The sequence below is a fragment of the Aplidium turbinatum genome, chromosome 1 (assembly GCF_918807975.1).
Source record: "Aplidium turbinatum chromosome 1, kaAplTurb1.1, whole genome shotgun sequence".
NCBI classification, from domain to species: domain Eukaryota; kingdom Metazoa; phylum Chordata; class Ascidiacea; order Aplousobranchia; family Polyclinidae; genus Aplidium; species Aplidium turbinatum.
Genome location: NC_137472.1, coordinates 22,282,003 through 22,305,281, shown reverse-complemented (window position 1 = coordinate 22,305,281; position 23,279 = coordinate 22,282,003). Strand labels below are relative to the sequence as shown.

General features: G+C 37.7%; 1 protein-coding gene across 2 annotated transcripts in view; it reads right to left on the bottom strand.

The window, feature by feature from the left end:
• Positions 1 to 23,279, bottom strand: part of LOC145770158 (beta-hexosaminidase-like) — a 98,199-nt gene that overhangs the window by 21,231 nt on the left and 53,689 nt on the right. For both annotated transcript variants that reach the window (XM_082581747.1, XM_082581754.1), the window contains exons 9-14: positions 15,390 to 15,499; positions 13,545 to 13,745; positions 11,080 to 11,220; positions 10,761 to 10,913; positions 5,679 to 5,783; positions 4,614 to 4,752 (exon numbers count right to left, since the gene is read on the bottom strand). In XM_082581747.1, coding sequence (XP_082437873.1) covers positions 4,614 to 4,752; positions 5,679 to 5,783; positions 10,761 to 10,913; positions 11,080 to 11,220; positions 13,545 to 13,745; positions 15,390 to 15,499 — 849 coding nt within the window. The remainder of the gene's footprint in view (positions 1 to 4,613; positions 4,753 to 5,678; positions 5,784 to 10,760; positions 10,914 to 11,079; positions 11,221 to 13,544; positions 13,746 to 15,389; positions 15,500 to 23,279) is intronic.

Below are 23,279 nucleotides of genomic sequence, written 5' to 3'. Positions count from 1 at the left end.
TCGCACGTCGAGTTGCCAAAAAGCGTTCTTTAGATGGATTAAAGTAAATATGGTGGGGCCGTTGATAGTGTAAGTAAAGTCTTGAATTTTTGGCAGCGGATAATTTTGTTTTTTGATTTGTTTGTTTATTGAACGTTAGTCGATAATGGTTCGATATGTTTCGTCTTTTTTCTTTACCAAATGCACAGGAGAGGAGTAGGGGGCTTTGATGGGCGTACGATTGCTTACTTAAAAGGTCATCTAAAATGTTGTCCAATGCTTCAGGATTTAAACATCGAGCACGAAATGCAACAGGAGGGACAGAAACTTCAATTGTGTGCTCAAAAGGGTGGTATTTTTTGTTTACTTGTGTTTATTCAGAAATCAATTTGGGAAACAAGTTTAAAAGTCCATTGCAAGAAAAATCGTCATAATTTGGATTATCTAATTCGGGAAGCTTGGTTGAATTTTGACTTCTGTTGGAGATGACACTGTGCGGCGAGCAGCATCAATATTGAAATAATGCTGGCTTAAAAAGTCCAAGAATAGCGTGGTTTGTGTTTGCTGAGAGAAATGTGTGGATGAAAGATTGAATGGATGATATGTCGAAATGCAAGGTCAAATCAAGCGTACCATTTTGATTAGGTGATCTCCAGTCTGCTGCATACAAAAGACATAGGTGATGATCTACTTTAGGTTTACTGCGTCGGACCTACGTTGCTTTGCGCAAACTAAAATTAACCAGTATCCACGCTGTGGCAATAAAGCGATCCCAGACAACAAAATCTGTCAATTTTACATTGATTCATCCAGACAACAAAATCCGTCATTTTTACATTAGTTCAACGTCTGTAGACGATGAATCAATGTAAAATTGACGGATTTTGTTGTCTGGGGAGATTTTTTAGAATCCTATGCAAAATATAGATCTCTCAGTTCGTTTCCAATGGCATTGAACAAATTTAGTGTCAGCTAATTTGTTTGAAAGTTCTTTCAGCAACAGGTGCACGCATTGACAAGCTTAATTGTTAAAAATATGCAGCACCAACCATCTCACTGAAACTGATTTGAATAAATCCATAAAGGATTGCAATAAATTCAAGAAAATGAACCGATGGAAATGCGAAAATGCAGATTATTCTCATTATTTTTTTCTCCTATAAAAATCTAACCAAGCTTGATAGAAAACGGAAATAATAATCTGAGGAAATGTAATAAAAGCCGTAATAACATCGCAAAAGATGTTTTTGGTTTCAGAAGTTTACATTGGAACAGCAAAACTAAACATAACTGTATATCGGCATGAATCAAATTTAGGCAAATTTTGCATTAAATATGCAGTAAATATTCTAGGACTACTCGAAAAATATTTATAAGTAAAAAACTGAATTTTACTATTTTTTTGTAGTAGGGGAGATGCATGACCTATTACACATTTTTTTCTTTTTTGCTCTCATTTATTCAGCTCATATCAAAAAAAGACAAAATTTTTAGAGAATGCGGCCAAGGTCAATGTTTATTGACTGTGTAAATATCTTGACAATCGAATTTATTTTTGTAAGGTTAAAGTTTATACAAACTTTTTTAAAGAGTGTATAACTGTATAATCGGTCCTGCCAAGCAAACATTGAAACACAAAACATGTTTTTTCACTTTCATTGCAAAAACAAGCACATACAAATGTGAAATAATAATACTTAGTGTCTATAAACATTTTAATTGCCAAAATAAAATTAATTAGCATTACATCAATCGCTCTCAATTGGGGAAGAGATGTCTTCATAAGGGGGCTGTTAAACTCTTTTCCGCCACGGACAATATTCACTGGTTTTGTTGAAATGACTTTTCGAGCTTAGCCTACATGCAATATAATGTTGCTAGAAAAGTTAGGTTTATTTTTAAAACGTACAAAAGTTAATTTTTCAAGTGCCTTAACTCATTGTATAATAGGTCCTGGACGTTACTGTTTAATAGGTCTTTCAAGGATTCATTTCAAAGGTGTGAAAGGTGTGAGAGAAAAGCTTGGAAGTTTGGCGACATCATCAGGGCAGGTTACTAAAAAAGCCATTGCCGTTGTTGATTATAACTGGAGTTGAGGTGACAAATACCAAAGACACATTTTCGAAGTATTGCTTCATGTAGACTCTTTATTGACAGACATAAAACGAAAAACACTGTTTTCAGTGCTAAAATCTTGCAATTTCAAGCTATATATTTACTTTGTATGCGGTTGAATATAATCACTTGATTAGCTAAGCAGTTTCAATAGAGAGTAAATGTAAGAGCGTATTCTTTACCTGGTAATTGAAGTGAAATTATTTCAGTGTTAATGTGACAAATTATGCAATTCGCATGTCGAATAGTTTTCAATAATTTTGGACTGTCCTTATCTTAAAAGTTTTGGCATGTATTTTTGGATCATGGTTCAGTTTCTCTTGATTTTGTTTTTGGACTATGCTATGCTTACGAAAACCCGCAATCTTAACTGTAAGAATATCTGATGCGCTAAACCAGCAGTGGTTCTTAAACTTTTTGAGACACGCTTCCCTTTTACAATTTTAACAAAATTCGCGCCCCACCTTGTTTCAAAATCAAAAAACATTACGCGGAACAGCAATTCGTTCCTAGGTAAGTTGCATTAATGCAAAGGATGTAACTGTTTTTTGGTTACCAATTGTTTAATTCGATGATTAGTAGCAGATAATGCACATCTCAAATCAGTTTCACAGTCAAGTTTGTGTCTAGATTTTCTGTTTATGTTCATGTGAGTAGAAAAAACATTTCCGCACAAGTGGATGAAAATGGAAGAAGTGTGCGTATAACCACAGCACCCACACTCTTATGAATGTCTGGACATGTTTCACCCAGAACTCAGTTAGTGGCATTGCTTCAAAGTCGTTCTTTTCAGTAGAATTTCATTTTAGCTCCAAGAATTCCTCTTGTAAATTGCCTGTGGGGTTTCTTCTCCCAAGCTATCATGTGAGCAATTCCGAAAGACGCTTCTACAACTTCCGCCGACGACGATTTGCGAAAGCACTCGCTACTTGCAATCTTTATTTTTTTTTTTAAAGTCTTTCTTGCATTGGAAAAAAGCTGAAGGTTTATTTTGATGGTCAAGGTGTTTTTTTCAAGGTGACGCTGCGAACGAGTTGGTCTCAAAACGTCGTTACTCAGATTTTGAAAACATACGACGCATTGTGGTACAACTTAGTCATTTAGCCTACTATGGCATCTATAAAGTCAAAATTCAGATAATCTTTGTCATACTTTTTGTTTTTTCCACTCATTTTATGTCAATAGAATTGATTAATTAAAAATAAACCTACATGTAATTAAATCAATGCTAAAATTTAAAAAAAGTTTACCCATGGTAGCCTACTGTTGTAGAGTTGGGGATACTGCTGCACTTCTAGCCGCTGGTACTTGTCAGTCGTTTCCATTATTATTACAATTAGAGCTCGAGGCTGCTGTGCCAGAAAACCGTTGTGTTACGAGAGTTAAGGCGTCGCAGAAATATTTAGCAACGACTAAAACATCACAAAGAATGCGAGATGTGACAATAACACGCTCTACAAACACTGGTACTACTGTAAAGCAAAGTTTCATCTTCAACAATCGATTGTCCAGCGTAGTTGTGAAGACATGTTTAGTCATATTTCAAGCAGAGTTTTTCAATTTCTTACGCTCCCTTGTAAGCCTCACACCCCCCCCCCAAGGGGGCACGCCCCCCAGTTTAAGAACCACAGCGCTAAACAGTATTGCCTGCAAGACGTGAAAAGTAAAATGTTTTGTTTTTCAAAAAAATGTTAAATTGGACTGTTTTAGACTGTTCTTTTTAGGCAATTTGTAACTAAAATTCGTTTTTTGCTGAAAACTATTTTTCTAGACTTTTTACAGTGAAAGTGAGCATATATAAACATGATGTTTCTGCAGATTTTGATGTGTGTTTTAACTTTCTATCTCAAGCGGTTATCAAAATATGGCGAGTTTAGTAATAATGGCCATCGATTACCATAGAAACGCCCAGCGCGACCGTGTGACGTCATTATTTTCAATTTTTTTTTACATGTATGTTTTTAATAGTCTACTACAACTTTTAACTTTTTAGGAAAGTTAAAAGATCCTATCTCAAAAAATAAATGTTTTTCCCATTTTTGGCACTGTAGGGCTAAAGTGTTGCACAACAGTCGTCACAGACTGACATGCAGGTCCATAAATAGTAGCCTAAATAATATAATCGTTTAAACTTAGAGCTTAGGCTGAAAATCGGCAACTTTAAGAAATCACTTTCAGAACTAGTGGAGAATTATAGCCTCTTCTGGAATTAGCTCACTTCAGCAATCGACGCAATCGACGCCTATGATTATATTAATATAAGTTAGTACTTTTCTGACCAGCACACAGTGCTGCGTCCATAACATTCTAATTTGTTCGGTTGTTAATTTTGTTGCGGTTTGAACAATGTCGTAGAACTTAATTACAGTATAAGTCAGTAATAGATTGAATTTCGCTTTACAGTATTTCATTTTCAAACGTTTATTGTATAGTTAGAAAATAAGTTTATTTTCTTCCGAAATTGTAACCTATAGCCTACTATAAGTTTCTATAACTATTTCAAGAAAGCTATAACAGACCTTATAACCGGCATTTGCTAGTAGGTATGCTCGATTAGATACTCCCCACTCCCATATATTCTGCCATGCATAAGCAACAATGTCGCTGTCACATAACATACTCTTGTTGTATGGAATGTCCTTATCATCTTCTGTTTTACTGAAATATAAATGAAAAACGATTGAACAAAGTAGGGATGTTCGAAACAAAAATATTTGGAAAATTCTTTGCAATCTTGAAATACTTCGATTTGAGGCAAAATTCCTTATCTTGGTTTGTTCGTTTTGTTTCGAAATAACTTTCTTAGTAAAAAATAAACTTCGTTTCAAGTTTGAAGGCATTTCATTTCGTAACGCACTTAAAACAAAACGTACAAGAATCTCAGAACGTACAGTAGAAAGCGCAAAAAAGTCACACTTCTAACCGATTTTGCACCTTGTTCTTTCAAAGTTCAATAGTGATCAGCATTGAAACATGAAAGAATACGCAATACGCCTATCTAATCTAACGTGCAGTAGTTATCGCGGTACAGAAGTTACCAGAGAAGCGAAATCATTGACTTTTCAATTTCCAGTTGTACGTACTTCAAGTGTGCCGAAACGTCAACCAAAAATACACTATTTGACAATTTCCAACAAAAAAATATGAATAAGTCACTGCAAATTTTAGGTTTTTTAACCAAGTTTAATAACTTCCAGTCATTTGTGTGCATGTAAGCGTTGAGTAATTTTGCTATAGAATACAATAAACGAGAGATGACCGGTGCTCTAGTTAAACATACTACAACATAAGGCTTTTTAAGCTTTACAAGCATTTTACTACTCCTAATACAAAGTACATACAAATTACACTGTGGTTACTTGTTCAAAATTATTGAAAATTTAGCTTCAGCAAACATCACAGAAGACGTAATCCGGGCAATAACTTTTTTTCTTTGAAATTGTCAGTCACTTTTCGTTTCATTTAGATAAAAAGGTTCGTTTCGAACAGCTTTAAAACAAACGTTCTACAATTTAAATCCAATTCTTTTAACAAATACTTTTTTTTACGCTCTTCAACTAAGGATCACTCACCCTAACACTCACCCTAAAAAACCATCTTCCCAGACTCCGATAACCAAATGATCATCAGTAGCTTCTTTTGCAGCACAAGTCGCATTTTGCCAGAAATACTCGAGAAGATCGGAATGGCTGTTCTCAAGAGAAAAACAAAAATAATGTTTGACCAAACCAAAACATCATTCTTTTTAGATCTAGAAAACAATAACTAGTCTACACTATAGTCGCGTTATTCAAGCTAACTTTTTTGATCTATGGCTCATCAAAAAATTTCGAAATTTACCGCGGCACATTGCCTGTCGACGTCTTTATTTACCGCGGCACATTGCCTTTCGACGTCTTTACCGCGGCACATTGCCTTTCGACGTCTTTATTTTTTACAACCAGTTTTTTACAACGTACAATTTAGGCAACAAAATTAAAAAAAAATGATCCATTATCCAATAAACGCATTTGTAATAAACCCTGAAAACTGTAATAAACTAATTAGGAAATTTAAAATACAATTCAAACAAGAAAGTTGAAATATTTCGGCAGTGTGATTCGCAATAATTCTATTCATAAAAATAAAAGAAAAAAAAATGAATTGAAAACAAAATATGAAAGACCACTGATAGTCAGACGACTGAGAATCACCACCGATTTGGATCATTGGTCAGGACTTGATTAAAAACTATAATAGAAAAATCGCACAAAAAAGAAACTTGGCGCTTCATTGCCTCCAACCCTCGACGAGAGGAAGGAGCTTAATTAATGGTGATGAATAAACCTTGGCCACTTCATCTTTCTAATTTGATGGATTTGTAATAATACAATTATATGCAAGTTTGCAATATAATTACTACGGTATGCACAACACGATATGAAGATATGTGCGCAATTCAGCAAGCTATACTTGATTTTCTTGAATTCAGCAAACGGGTTTTAAAAGACTGATTGATTATATAGAAATTTGGTTGGAGTTCCTATAGTATAGTCACGAAGCTGAAGTACTGAGAATCTAACTTGCCAGTAGGCCCATACTGTCAATGGCATAAACCTTGGGAAAAACACTTTTTATATCACTGGTCTGGTGTAGGTTATGCAGAAAGTTCCATTGAAGGTTGTGGAAATACATTGTGTCAAGATACGTTAAACAGAACCATAACAACCAATTTTCATTCCACGGTAAAAACAAAACTTAGCTTATAAAAGGTTACAACATATAGGCTTGTATTATTATACTCATGGTCAGAGCTGTAAAATTGTTCACTTAATCTAACCAAAGTTACATTTTTTGGTTAAGAAATTCGAAAGTGTGTTTTCGTATAGTAAGCAATGCCAATGTGAATGCAATTCACAATAACCTATCGCACGCAGTGTTTGGATGGTCTGGCATGTGGAGTAGCCTACAAAATTAATTTTCTGGGAGTTACGTTTAAGATCATCATCACACCATCTGGGTGTGATTCCTTGATTCCTCGTATTTATGTATCTACTACAATACTACATGAATTCACTTTACAGAATGCGTTGTTCCAGTTACGTCATTTTCAAAATTAATCGCACAGGCTCGATGCTTTTTTTTATTTGACTGTTTGCTGTCTTAGTTGGTCCATTCTGTGTTATTCATGGTGTAGTGTCAGGATTGTTGTTTACTGAGTCTAATTTTTGTACACAGTTAACACGAAAAAGAAGAAGACTGAATAAGTTATTTGGACAAATAAAGGTTAAGACAAAAGAATATTTAAGTTGCACGGATGAGTCTTCAATAGATGGACGGCTACGCTCGTGAACATAATTTGTGTGTTTGTTTGTATCTTGTTAGATGAGGTAATGTGAAGAAAGCTTGTTTTATGGTTAACCAGTGTGAATTTTCTTCTTAAATCACAATACTTCTTGTAGTGATTTACTTTTAAAAGGTGCCAGAAATAAGTAGGTAAAATGTGATAAAAATGTACAAATTTTGCAAATATCTTACAATTTTACACCTTATTGATACAACGCTTCGATCAGTAACGCAACGTCAAGTACAGAAGAGGTGCAATGCCCCCAATCATTTTGAAATATAACAGAGTTACTTTTTATTGTTTCTTGAGTTTTTTTTAAAAGGTTGGTTTGAAAATGTTCTAGATTATGAACTCAGGTATGTTGGGGATGGGGGTCACCGCTCACTTAAACTGCGCATTTCACCCACTTCAAACTTTTCTTTTTATAAAAACTCGAAGGCAATTTAAAGAAATAGCCAATGTCAAGAAAACGTCACTTATGAAGTTGGGTTTTTCAAAACATTGTGACCAACAAGTAGTTGCAACAAACGTATTATTAACATCATGATCGTGCAAGTAGCCTACTGTTCGGATAGCGAAAGTCAGTAAGTTCAAAATCATTTGAGTAAAGGTTTGCTGTTTCTCGACGTGCAAACTTTACTAATTTCAAGGATAAAGGTATTGTATGAGTTTCTGCATTTTTACTAAAATCTTATCTTTGTTGGTTTGAGAGGCAACCGCACCCATTGAGTAAGATATCTGGAATTTTATCGTTTTATTATTGCCATTGTGGCATTTTAAAGTTATTATTTATTTTTCTTTATCAGCGCTAATTTAATTATTAGATCTAATTATTTTTGTCTACATCAAAGTTAAGAAAGACATAAATTTTTGTTTTGATAAAAGCAATTATAGCCAAGAAATTTTCTGTGAGAAATTTCTTAAAAGTTCCTGTGAAATTTCCAGAAATCATCTTATTTTGATGAGTTTGTTATTGGTTTTATGTTGAAAATCTTTTAGGTCTACCACAAAATTTCGTTGTAGCAAAATATTTTGCCTTCTTTCATTTCGACATCGTAGCAATTCAGTTTCAAAATGCGCTTTAAAAAAAATGCAGATTATTTCAACCCAGAAAGCGTCGAAGTTCAAAATGAGCTAGTTTGCATGTGAAATGCTTTGCCAAGATATATGAACTATAGTTTTGCGTAGAACTGTTGCATTCAAAACACGGTGTATTTAGAATTTTTTTTTACACATACCGTAATTCCTTTGCCTTGATTTTTTTTCGAGTTAAACTTCTCAAACGAAAAAAGTCCTTTGTCCGATTTGCTTCAAACGCCTCTGGTTTACAGCGATTTAATCACCTTTCAGCAAAAGCAATCAAACTGTGTTTTCTACAAAATAGGCTTATCGCTAAGGCTATCAGTATAGGCTATCAGTACGGTCCAACTTTGGACCGTACTGATCTACCTACGCAGTGGTTCTTAAACTTTTTGAGACACGCCTCCCTTTTACAATTCTAACAAAATTCGCGCCCCACTATGTTTCAAAATCAAAAAAAAATTAAGCAGAACAGCAATTCGTTTCCAGGTAAGTTGCATTAATGCGAAGGATGTAACTGTTTTTTGTTTGATTGGAGGGTTAGTAGCAGAAAATGCACATATCAGATCGGCTTCACAGTCAAGTTTGTGTCTAGATTTTGTCTTTATGTTCATGAGAGTAGAAAAAACATTTCCGCACAAGTAAGTGGATGAAAATAGAAGAAGTGTCCAGCATCATTTTAGCAGTCAGAATGATCGTGTTTGGTCAAGACGATGACGTGGAACTCCGGGAAGTCACTCGGAGACAAAGGGCGGCATCAGTGATGGTGTGAGCCGCATTCAACGAATTAGGAAGGAGTCCATTGATTTTTGTGGACCAAGGAGTGAAATTGAACCAAGAAAACTATCGAAATGATATTCTTGAGAGTTCATTGTTGTCTTGGGCAAAGAAACACTTCAAAACACGTCATTGGTCATTCCAACAAGATTCTGCCCCTTCACATGGAGCTAAGAGAACGCAAAACTGGCTTTCAGCCAATGTGCCGTTCTTCATTTCCAAGGAAGAATGGCCTCCTTCATCCCCAGACCTGAAACCCATAGACTTTGGCATCTGGTCTTACCTAGAGAACAAGGTTTCGACTAAACACCACCAAAGTTTGGAAGCGCTGAAAGCTAATCTGAAAAAAGAATGGACCTAAATACCTCAAACATTTATTCGTGACTCTTGCAGGTCGGAAAGCGTCTCCGACTTGCTATCGACGCAAATGGCGGACACATTGAGTAAAAATTGTTTTTCCTAAATATATATTTATTTGACAATAATACCATATGTTTATTACTCAAAAATTGTCTACCATTTGTTAAATACTGTACAGTTTTTTGAAGTTGAAATGTTAGTTATTGATGACCCTGTATATGAGTGTATAACTCAACGACATCAAATATAGTAATTAAGCTACTCTCTGAAACCTCTACAGCCTCTTTCACCCTAAAAGGGGGATTATCAGTAGGTACGGAAAAATATGAAAAAGCAGTAAATCGGTAATAGTTATGAATGAAAGAGTACAACCGATACCGTTTTTAAACTCTTCGGTATGATTCGACATGGAATCGATCTCAGATCAACCAGCACTAAAGATGAAGGCGATAACAACTCGTAACAACAACAGTTACTATGTTCAAAATAAGCTGGATTGTTCCTCACAGCTAAAACACACTACAAGTCCAAATCGGCATTTTCTGCACATCAGGATCACGTCCAGAATTACGGCTATTTGTGTACAAAAACCAGGTACATCTTTCACATTGCAGTAGCATTACAATATTAGCAAATGAATTTAATAGCATAGGCCTACAATACATTGATTAAACGAAAGTTAATTTGAAGTAACTTCTATCATGTCTGGCTATTGTTTTTAGATGTAGGGCAAACAGTTCCGATCAAAAATTTAGTGCAATGCAATATTTAAGAACAACACAGCGACGCAGTAGCCTAAGTCAATGCATCGCGGTAGATTCCGAAATTCTTTGGTTTGTCATAGTTCAAAAAGTTTGCAAATCACTGCTTTAACACTGATCTGTTTTCGGATTGCAGGAAATATGTATACCCGCAAAAACATCTTTATTGTGTACAAAAAACTTAAGTCATTGCAAATACCAGTGTTACGCTTTTGAGATGAAAGGAAACAAAGCGTTCTTGGAACTCTACAAGATTCTGTGTTTATATGTTAATTGATGTAACTCTTATTACTAAACCACAATAGTTACAACATATAAGGAATAGCTACTGAAAAAAATGTAGTTTGTATTTCTATAATTACTTCGAAGGAAATTGACTTTCTTTGTAAAGATCTTTGCATTTCGGCGAGTCTACCCATGCTTTAGATATTTCATCCCCTCCGAGATGCATTATTGTAAGGTTTTGGTAGTTGGAATGCAGATCCACAAAGTCTTTCACTATGTTTCGGATAAATCTTAAAACAGATGCATAGATTAAAAGAAAATATGCGACATTTATCCGCAGTTACGGCTTATTCTTTATCAATCACTATTATTTTTCCAGAGCTTGTATAATAGATATCCAGAGTGTAGGCTACCTGTTTTCTATCATGAAACTTTCAAACAAGCTATGAAACTCACAAATAAGTTCCTTTTATACATGGGTTTACAGCATTGTCAGTGAAGAGTTGAACAGAAAAATATTTCGAAGTGTCGTTTAAGTCGGAAATTAGTATTTCTTCGAGGTTTTCTTCTCCATTTTCCTCACGTAGTCGTTGAAAGCTGAAATAATCGCTAAAGTTAAATTGCGATAACAAACTTGTTACGGTGATTCGTGGGGCGCGGCTGACGCCCTCACTACTCAGCCGTGCAACTTAATTGTGAACAATTAATCAAATGATCCAAACAATTTGTATCAACTGCATCATATTTTGCACAATTATCTTCAAATGTTTTAATAAACTTTTTCTCAAATCGTTCAGGTTTCCGTGATGCACTTTTTCCTTCTAGTTCTACGGCAGGGGTGACGAACCTTTTTGCGGTCGCGGGCCACTTTGTTAATTACACATGAGTTTATCGGGCCACACAACTTTTTAATCGTAACCTACTATGAAATCTTTTAGAAGCTACTCAAGATATTATTCATGAAAAGTAACAAACAGCAGATGAAAGTAATAAAACCCACACAGTTGAAAGTATCTTACGCAGAATCGAAACATACAACAGTAAAAAATAAAAACAAATCAACTTGAGCAAAAAAGATAGAGCAACAGTAGGCCTACTTGCACTGATAATGAAGACAGTTTAATTTTCGAAGCGTTTGCTTTCATGAGTATAATTTCTTCTTTTTTTGGCTCTATCCTTTTTCGGGCTATATCTTCTTTTTTTGGCTATATCTTGTTTCGACCATGCTCCGAAACAACAAATCAGTTAATGAAATTTCTTTTTCAAACAACAAATAAAAGCCCATGCGAATCATACAGCTGAAGCTATCTAATGCAGCATTGAAGCATAAAATATTTAAAAAATAGCATAGAAGCATTGAATTTTTTTGCTTAGTGGAATTTTTGGAAAGTTTTTTGCTTGACTAAGCGTTCAATATTAGGTCGAACAGACGATGTGGTTACTCTCAACTGCATACTAAGATTTTCATCTGTCAGCCTCGACCTGCAACGACTTTTTGTAAAGTGCATTTTAGAAAAGAACTGTTCGCATAGGTAGGCTACGTGCTGCCAAAAACAGATGACCATTTGAGAGCGGGAGCTCCCAAGTTTGGAAACTCTTCCTTTGATAAACATACACGATAAAATTCAAGCAACGACTTGTTCACATACATCGCTTTTAGCGTGTCATCACTCTGTAGTTTTATGAGTTCAAGTTGGAGCTCAAAAGGTGCAGAAGCAGGTGTGACACTGAAGGCCGAAGGGGATAGAAAAGACATCAAGCTCCAGTTCTTTGCTTTTAATATCCTGAAATCTAACATTAAAACTTTCCAAAAGACTTGAACATTCCAACGCGTATTGAGTACATGAAGTTGGATTGCGTTATTTCAATGTAGGAAAATGCGCGCAATTGTTATCTTTCAACTGATTTCCCCAAAGGGTCAGCATTGACATGAAAGATTTGACCTTGGAAAACAATCGAGTGCAACAGTTGATCTGGCCCTTGAAGTTGGACATTTAAGTCGTTTAAATACTTAGTGACATTTAATACTTAGCAAAGGAAAGGTGTACCAGTGAAGGCATAAAACAGTTTTGAGATGTTTTTGTCTTTAATGCATGAGCGATTGTCAAATTGTTTTGCGGGCCGCACAAAATTCTTGGACGGGCCGCATGCGGCCCGCGGGCCGCAGGTTTGTCACCTCTGTAATCTACGGCATACCATTATGCAACAGCGCATAGTTCGGAAAAAGTCTAGTATAACTACAGTGGTTTATTCAAAAATGCAACAACCCCACTAAAAGGGGCGATTGTGATAGTACTTCAATCGGTCCCAAATTCAACCTGCAATGCGTGATCTGAGTCATCCTAAAAACGACGCTTCAAATCGATTTTCTTAAGGGGTGAGGCATCAGATTTTTTCATTTGAAAAAAAAACTATTTACTTATATTAGCCTAAACAGGATTACCATACCCATCCTAAATAATACTCATCCTATACCCATCATCATGTATACCCATCCTATACATCATAATACCCATCCTAAATAAAGGACATCAATTTTCGAATTTGAAATAGCTAAGGTACTTCGGATTGATGTTGCACTGAAAACATATTGGGAGGTAGAACAACTCCGCAATTTCTCGATCTAACAAACTTTATCTGATTTTGCAATCACTTTTAGTCTTTAAAAAAAAGTTTAAAGAAGAGAAGTGTGACCCAAATTCCTATTACGTAGACCACAAATAGCGAGAGTACATATTAAGAGAGTATTTTTCACGTGTTTTAATACAAATAGCTTACTTTCCTTCCAGCAAATAATTTTACTGGAATATGCTTTTTAATATATCAAAACGCAAAAACTGTTCTCTATGCTGGACATCATGTTGTCTGCAACAAAAATAGAAAACACTATTCAAAATATGCATATGAAACAGTAAACTTACTAGGCTAGGTTGGCCTTAACGGCGGCATGAGCATGACCCGGTAGATCAACTTCTGGTATTACTTGAATGTGATTTTCTTCAGCTATTTGTAATATCTCTTGGTAATCAGATTTTGAGTAATAGCCAGACCCGTTGGTGTCGTTGTTTGGACCAGATCCCAACTGAGGAATTATTCCAGTAGTCTCAGACAAATCATGAAGTCTGCACGAACAAGAATGTATTTACAATAATTTTTATCAGAATTACAGTATAAAAACGTTTAATAGCTTAGCTGATTTATATGGTATCATACATAATTGTTTCGTAGAAAATTATACAGTATTTCAAATTTCATAGATTCAAATTCTCTTTTTTATTGTTTTATACGAACATTTTATTTTACAGTATAAAACATTTTCTTTAGGACTTCAAGAGACGTGGTTTAAAATCTCGCCTCGTAAAGCGACAAAAATTTGCTTGAAAAAGTATTTCATCAGATCAAGATATTAACACATACTCTAATACAGGGGTTCCCAAACTTTCTGTTCATCGGTACCCTTTGGTCAATTTATAGATTCGCTCATGTACCCCCAAAATTTTCTCATATTTTTGGCTTTAGAAAGTTTAGATATTGCAACAAATTAACAGTAGAGCTGCATAAGAAGACTGCATACATGATATTTTGTACCAATCAAAGCACACAAAGTTATTCATAACAATGTAATCCAAGTTTAAACAAACACTACAACTTTAAGTAGGTTTCTGAATATTTGCTTTTTCTGGCACTCATTGTTTAGCTTTTTAGAAAGTCCGAAAATAGACAAAGATTTCAAGTAAAACAATAAAAGTTTTTGAACTCAGCAGCGTCGGCTGCATAGCCGAGTGGTGACAGCCCTGGAACGGCAATCGAAAGGTCGCCGGTTCGACACCGCTCAAGAGCATGTGGCTGTATCTTTGGCAGGACACTTAAAGGCATGCCTGAAGGTGGACACGAAGATTGGCTTCCTTGCCTTCCCGTCCACTTAATCTAAATCTTCAACCACCCGGTGTAAGCCTGGATACCACAAACAAAACAAAAAAAACTCAGCAGCGCGATTAGCTAATCGTTAAGCGAATTTATATTGCACACTGAACCTAAAAACAAATGAAGACCTGAATTAAAGAACTGGCTACATTAAAGTTTTTGAAAAAAAGAAAATTGAAGTTTTGAAAAACATTGCAAACTTATTTCAATCTCATGTTCAATTTTTTCAGTCTTATCCTATGGTAGGCTTAGGCTACACCTGAAACTCATGCATTCTAGTCTGCTGACTTAGTTCTTAACTGTTTCATCACAGATCATTGATTTGTGCCGTAACCGATTGGCAAGACAACTGGTGCTTGAATGTTGTTTAAAAAGCGGGGACGACTGGTCGACTGTATTTGCTTTCTAGGCTAGCCTTTGTAATTATGGTTCTCATAGCAATCAATCAGCTGTTTTGTCTTGTGTGCTGTGATTGGACAAAATAAGTCATGTGAACTTGGTAGTTATATACTGTAGTTGTAGTTAAAGCTTCTACTGGGGTGAAAATGTGACTTACTAAGGAGTTCTTAATCTCAGGTCTTCAAATTATTAACATCATCAGGTGATAAAAAATATTTTAAGGCAGATTAGAAGTTATGGAAAGAATATCCTTATACTTAATCTAATGTACCCCTTGAAAAGTCGAAATGTACCCCTGGGGGTACATGTACCCCAGTTTGGGAACCCCTGCTCTAATACAAGAACGGAATAGCAAATACTAATGGTGTGAAAGGCCCACTTTGACCCACTAACTGTTGATTATGCAATTGCACATGTTTGTTTTAGCTTAAAGTTTATTGAACCTTTTTCCACCAACGTTTGCCAATTCAGGGCACGACTTCATTTCTACTCTCCAACCTTCATCGTCGGTTAAATGAAAGTGAAACTTGTTTAATTTGTACATAGCCATTGTCTAATGAGAATACAAATTAATTAAAAGTTAGGTAATTATTAATCTTAATAGATAGCCTACACCAGAGGTCACCAAACTTTTTTCTCTGAGGGCCGGATTGCTGCGAGATTAACAGCTGCGGGCCGGATGCAAATTGCGAAAAGATATACAACTATTTAGAATCTCCATTGACTTTAATTAATAATAATAATAATAATAACAATATTTATATAGCGCCACATCCACAGTCAAACTATGCTCCTGGGCGCTGTACATGACAATGGTGATAATTAATACGGTACATTCAGTCATAATGTTCATTGAAATAGAACGTTTTCAAGCAAGCTTTGAATTCATTTAAATTTTCAGCTTCTTTCACACAAATAGGCAAACAGTTCCAGCAACTGGCAGCAACAACTGGAAAGGTACGATTTCCATATTGTGTCTTACATGAAGGGTTGCACAAGAGCAATTGATGCTGAGAACGCAAAGTTCTGGCAGGTTTATAATGAACAAGCAAAGTGTCCAGATAGTTCGGAGCAAAACCATGGAAAACTTTATAAATTAATAGACATATTTTGAAGCGAATACGATACAATACTGGAAGCCAATGGAGGGATTTTAGTATAGGAGTGATATGCTCACGTTTACGTGTTAAAGTAATTAGCCGAGCAGCAGCATTCTGAACTCTTTGAAGACGCAAAATAGTACAATGTGGAATGTTATTTAACAATGAATTTGAATAATCAAGCCTGGATGTCACAAGTGCATGAGTTAAAGTTTTACAAGCATCAACATTAATAAACTGTCTGATGGAACCAATATTTCTGACATGACCTACATTGAAACCAACAAACTCATTTCAGTAAAGTAGGCTTTAATAAACTTAAAACGTGAATATCCTGCAATTGAAAACTAGCTTTAAAGAATGTTAACAGAAAGTATTAAATGACAAACTAAAACAAGACTCTACTTAAACTGCCGATTGCACTGCTACACTGTTAACTGAAAACTAGAGAATGAACCAACACGAAAGAAACCAAGAGAAGCCAAGTCAGGCAATCGGCAAACCCACACTGCGCTGTCGGCAAGAGAGATGTGGTGCGTGACGACACGCGCTACACCACATTCTCCCCCGCCAAATAAATTTCGAAAAGGACCAGACAAGATGTTGACTCAGAAGCCATATCTTTCTGGTGACTTTCGAATTCTAGTAGAACGTCTCAAGATAGGTGTACTGTTGTCGGTAAACCCTTCATTAGTTGATGTGATCGGGTTTGTAATATCACAAGTAGGCCTACTGTCTTCGCGAACGTCAGTAGTTAAATTCGAAGGAGCGTCTGTTAACGGCGTGTTATAATCGTTTGTTAGTATGTTATGGATTTCAGGTTCTTCCGGCACATTTAAGGTAAGATCCGTCGTTGTAGAAAGGCGTTCTTCTGCATCAACCTCAGTTTGAGGAGAGGGTGCCAAATCCGAAGTCGAAACAGTCGCCTCTCTTCCACTTTGATATCGTACACGAGCATAAGTAGGATTCGCATTGAGTAATATTACTGGATCACAGACAGGTTCACCTTTATTACGCATAAAGCGTCGCAATAAAACTGTTTTACCGGAGTCCAAAAGCCACGAAGGCATTGCCATGCCATACATGGCTCGTCGTGCAAATGAGAATAACCTCTCGTGGGGTGTTTGATTAGTCGCGACACATAGCAATGACCTAATAGAATGCAAAGCCTGTGGAAGGACTTTCTCCCAATCGTCCTCCAGAACATGGTGCGTTCTCAAAAGAAGTTTTATTGTTTTCCATACCGTTTGGTTTGTCCTTTCGCACTGTCCATTTCCTTGAGGATGGTAAGGTGATGAGCAACTAGTAGCTATTCCACGCGTAGAAAGAAAATCTTTGATCTCTCGGCTAGTGAAAGCAGTTCCCCGATCGCTGTGGATGTAAGCAGGGAAACCAAACAGGCAAAATAAGTTAGTTAAACAATCAATGACGGACTCGGAAGACATTCTTTTGCATGGAAACACAAATGGGTAGCGACTATATTCATCTACAATCACTAACAAATAGGGCTTCAAACCTTTAACAGGACCCTTGAAATCAACAGATAGTCGTTCCCATGGGTGCGTAGCTTTGATAAGAGTTCCTCTTGGTGGTTTGTAAAAACGTGGTTTGAGTTCAGCACAAGTTTGGCATTGGTTGCAAATTGCTTTAGTCTCTTCGCTGGTGTACGGCAAGTTGCGGGATCGAATAAAGTGATACAATCTAACATATCCTGGATGTCCAAGTGATTCATGTAAAGAAAGCAAGTCTTTGCCAGGGCTCAGACTTGCAGACACTCTTGATAGTGCATCAGGGGCTATGTTTTCTTTTCCGGGCTTGTGACGGATTTCATGATGAAACTGGCTTAGCTCTAGACGCCACAACAAAATTTTGTTATTTTTGATCTTCCCACGGTTGCGTCTATCAAACGTATACGAGATCGATTGCTGATCGGTGACAAGTGAAAAGGTGCGACCCTTTAAAAAATGGGCCCATTTTCGAACGGCTTCAATGATAGCTGTAGCTTCTTTTTCGATAGCCGGATACTTCTGTTCGCAGTTACTCAGGGTGCGGGACATAAAAGCGACAGGGCGACCGCCTTGGGAGAGGATTGCGGCTATAGCGTAGTCAGAAGCGTCACTTTCGATGTCGAAACTTAGGTCATCACGAATAGTTCCCAGACTAGCAGCCGCCAATTCTTCCTTTAGTGTTTTAAAAGAATTCAAAGCATTTTCGTCCAAAGGTATAACAGCCTTTAAGAGTGGACCAGCCTTCAATGAAAATCTTTCAATCCATTTGGCATAGTATGCAAACATACCACAAATTCTTTTCAATTCTTTCAGAGTTTTTGGTGGAGGCATTTCCAACAGTGGTCGAAGTCGTTCAGCGTCTGGTTTCTTTTGGTTGTGCGAGATTTGGTAGCCAAGTAAATTGATTGTAGATTGTCTAATGTTCGATTTGTCTTTATTAAAAGTAAATCCACTCTTCTCTGCAGCATCAAGCAAGGCATTCAAGTTTTCATCATGTTCTTGTACAGTTTCCCCTGTAACGGTCAGATCATCTAAATGGGCGTAAACTTTCTTCAGATTGTATCTTTTGATGAAGTCATCCATAACTCTCTGAAAGGCAGCAACTCCATTTGTTACACCAAAAGGTAGTCTTTTGTATTGATACAAATGGCCGAGAGCTTCGAATGCTGTAAATGGTCTTTCTTCTTGCAAGAGGGAAACTTGGTGGTAAGCAGACCGCAGATCAAGAGAGCTGTAGATTTTATCTTTTGCAACCTTGTTGACAATGTCTTCAATTCGCGGAAGGGGATACGCGTCCAAAAGTGTAAAGCGGTTCACGGTCTGTGAATAATCGATCACAAGGCGGCATTTATGTTGATTCCGGACAACGAGCACCTGCGATCTCCACGGAGATCTTGAAGGTTCAATTATGTCTTCGGCTAATAGTCTTTCCACCTCCTTTTCAATATATGCGACGTCATCTTTTGAATAAGAACGGGAAGGGGCTGCAACAGGTTTATAATTAGGTTGCATGTATTGGAAAAGACTTGGTGGATCCACGCGAGCTGAGGTAAGTGCTGCGAGCTTCGGTGTTGCTGCGGAAATTACAAGCGGTTTTTCGGGGCCACAAAACTGAAAGGTGACTTTCTCGTGTTTTTGAAAGAAATTTTGGCCTAAAATCACATCAGCACAAGAGTTTGGAATGACATCGAAACAAATCTTTGGATAACTTCTATCGAGGAGTTCAAGATGCAAACAAGCGCAGCCATCGGTCTTGACCAAGTGATGGGTCGACGCCATGGTCACAGTGTGAGGTTGTTTCGTAAGGTTTATCTTCAGCTTGTTTACCAATTTTCTATCAATAAAGTTATCCGAGGCACCTGAATCCAGCAAGGCTTTAACTGGATGTCCATTTACCAAAGCGTCCACCACTGTGCGATGCAGGCAGTTAGGAGCTCCAGCAAAATATAACGGGCCTCTGTGCCTGGAAAGCGTTGACGAGTAATTAAGAGAATCCGCGTTAGCAACTGGGTTTTCTGCAGCAGAAGCCAAAGATACTGATGAACTTTTACTGCGACAGACCTTGGAAAAATGCCCTAGTTTTCCACAATTGTAGCATTTCTGTTTGTGTGCTGGACAGGACCAACGGTCATGGAGTGGTCCGTTACAAAAGTAACATGATTTTCTGGTTTGTACCTTGGACTTGGAAGTGGCAGCAGAAACGTCGTGATCCTTGTGCTCTGGACGCATGTTATTACCTTCTCGCGCATAATTTGTCGTTGAGGCTATCGAAGTGTTTGCAGCTCTCCCCATGATGCAAGATTGTTGTTGTGCTCTTTCTATACTGTCGCTCAGTTCCGAAGCACGTTGAAGGTCTATGTTATTCTCTTCCAAAAGACGTTGGCGGATGACAGGAGACTGTAAGCCATTTATGAAAGAATCGCGAATAAGCTGCTCTTTATACGTTTGGGCAGAAACGTCGTCAAAAGTACAGTCCTTAGAGAGTAGTTTTAGCGCTCTAAGGTATTCCAAGACCGTTTCTCCACTGGCTTGCTTTCGGCTGATTAGTAAATGCCTGGCGTAGACATTGTTCTTCTTCTTTACGTATGTTCTCTTGAGAGTATCTACAATTGCATCATAGTCGTCAACTTCCTCGACATAGAGGTATACCTCTGGGGACAAGAAGCTACGTATTATTCTAGTTTTGTTGATATTAGGAGTTCCTTCCTGGCGAACCTCTTCAAGTGTAGCGATGTAGTCAGTGACAGTCTGAAACCAGAACTTGAAAATGGTAGGGGCGTCAGCGGAGTTAGGATCAACTGAAAGGTCTTTAGGACGAGGAATATGTCTGTCCATCTTTCTGATTCTTGCTTAAATAAGTTTATTAAATTGACATGACCTACATTGAAACCAACAAACTCATTTCAGTAAAGTAGGCTTTAATAAACTTAAAACGTGAATATCCTGCAATTGAAAACTAGCTTTAAAGAATGTTAACAGAAAGTATTAAATGACAAACTAAAACAAGACTCTACTTAAACTGCAGATTGCACTGCTACACTGTTAACTGAAAACTAGAGAATGAACCAACACGAAAGAAACCAAGAGAAGCCAAGTCAGGCAATCGGCAAACCCACACTGCGCTGTCGGCAAGAGAGATGTGGTGCGTGACGACACGCGCTACACCACAATTTCTAAGATGAAAAAAGCAAGATTTAACAGTGGAACTGACAAAGTTTTCTAAACACAAATGTTGATTTAATGTTACACCAAGCAATTTAATTGAGTTAGAAGAAGAAAGATTGATATTACTCAGGGTAAGGGTCATGTCATTAAACTTTGAAATACACCGTTTCGGAGAAAATACAATAAACTCACATTTTTCTTGATTCAGTTTCAACATATTATAAGACATCCAATTTGAGATATCAACCATACATTTTTGGAATTTTGACTTAATACAACACAATGAATCTTCATCAGTAACACGCAAATACAATTGTATATCATCAGCATATGAGTGGTATGAAAGCCCATGTCGCTTTACAGGCCCGTAGCCAGACATTTTCAAGGGGGGGTTCCCAAATCCAAAAATATGGACCTTTTGATAACACTTTCTTCTTTGCCTGTCCCCAAGCAAGCAATCAAAACATAAGAAGTGGCAGTACATAATATGTAGACCAACAAACAAAACAAACTTCAAATTGTCAACATTACAAAAACAAAATAAATAAATAGGCTACGAACAATTTTCACATTAACAATAGCACATCTACAGGGACGCCGGAAGCGGGGGGCAGAGGGGACGGATGCCCTTTTAAGGTCATGTAAACTACTGCACATTTTGCAATACAACAATTTCTGCTTTTCGCTTTTAGCCTAAGTTGTCTACGCTATGCGAGCTTCTAAACCAAGGATCCGCAAATAATGGGTCGCGACCCAAATTTGGATCGCGAGACTATCCACAGTGGGTCGCAAAAGGGTTTAAACTTACTATAAATATAACTTGTATGTCAAAAATAAATACAATCATATAGCCTACTCTTTGACGAACTGAGTTTCGTCTTTCCACCTAAAACATCGGGAAGCTGATCGTGAGCTACATGTTCAGAACAATGGAAAACCTCTGTCCTTCTGCCCGGAACCAAAATATCTTAGGGTGACACTAGACAGATCGCTCACATACCACCACCATTTAGTGTCACTGCGCAAGAAACTGACATCCCGCACTGGGCTACTCAAGTGCCTGGCAGGCTCCAGCTGGGGTGCGAGGGCTGACACTTTTCAGCCTTTTCCCTTGTCTACTCTTTAGCAGAGTATAGGCTACTGTGCACCTGTTTGGTGCCGCAGTGCTCACTGCCATAAACACCGCCTTGCGCACAGTGACCGGATGCCTGCGTCCCACACCATTGGACAATCTGCCCATTCTCGCTGGCATCCAACCCGCTGATCTTTGTCGTGAAGAAGCGAGTCTGTCTCTCAGTCGACGGGCACCGGAGCCTAATCATCTTCTCCATCACAAGATCTCTCCAAACGCGCACCCCGTCGACTGAAATCAAGACACCCATTCGTGCCAGCCGCTCAACTTCTGATCAACGAAGCTGATGAACAAAACATCTCTGCGGCTACTTAGGCAGACCATCTATTGAATTCTGAACGGAAGTCAAGTAGCCTATTACCAGACTCCATTCGTTCATTTCCTACGCCGACACATGCTCCATAGGCCTGACACTACAAAGACAGGCATGGGTGCGCCTCAACAGTCTTCGTACGAGCGTCGGGCTTTTCCGCTCAACCATGCACCAATGGTGAATGGCCTCTTCCTCCTCCTGTGAATGTGGTGCCGAGGAACAGACCGCAGACCACATCATCAATGACTTTAGAACGGAGTGGAAGGTCTGCGCGTCATGGATGATTAAACCAAAGACTGGCTGCTCTCTAGCAGCCTTCCAGTGTAGTCCTGGAACATCGTGAATCTGGGATGATAAAAGGGTAGATCTTCGGTCCCAGAGGCTTACATGACGACGACCACAGTTAGTAGGTCCACTCGCTTATTAAGCCCAATTTGGTCCATTTCTGAATTATTAAAAGTATAGGAGTGGTAGAAAATCTCCCCCCGCTCAATAAGCCCAAAATTGTCCGGTCCCGATGTGGGCTTAATAAGCGGGGACGACCGTATTGAAATTGATATTAAATTGCAAAAGATTTTGCGCAAAATTATATGCTTCTGAAACCTTTGGGCCGCGAAGATTTCGAACGATTGTCTTTTGGGTCGTGCCAACAAGTATTTGCGGACCCCTGTTCTAAACAAGCAACAATATATTAACATGTTTATTCAGAACTATCTGGAAGGTTTCAGCTGATCATAGGTAGCTGATCCTGTGATCGTATGTACACTACACCTTCTCCAAAATGTGGACCTTTTTGGCTCAAGGGGGGGTTCCCGGGAACCCCGAGAACCCCCCCTGGCTACGGGCCTGCGCTTTATGATGTCAAACAGAGGTTTTATGTAGAGGCAAAACAGGACAGGGCCGAGAACAGAACCCTGAGCAACTCCAGAAGAAAGGAATGTTGCAGAAGACATTGAGTTTTCAATTGCTACAGATTGAGTTCGATCATAAAGATAAGAAGAGAACCAGTCAAGTGCCATTCCTGTAATGCCAAAATCTGATTTGAGACGATTTAGAAGAATTTTGTGATCAATGGTATCAAAAGCAGCTGAAAGATCAAGAGAAAGTAGAACAAC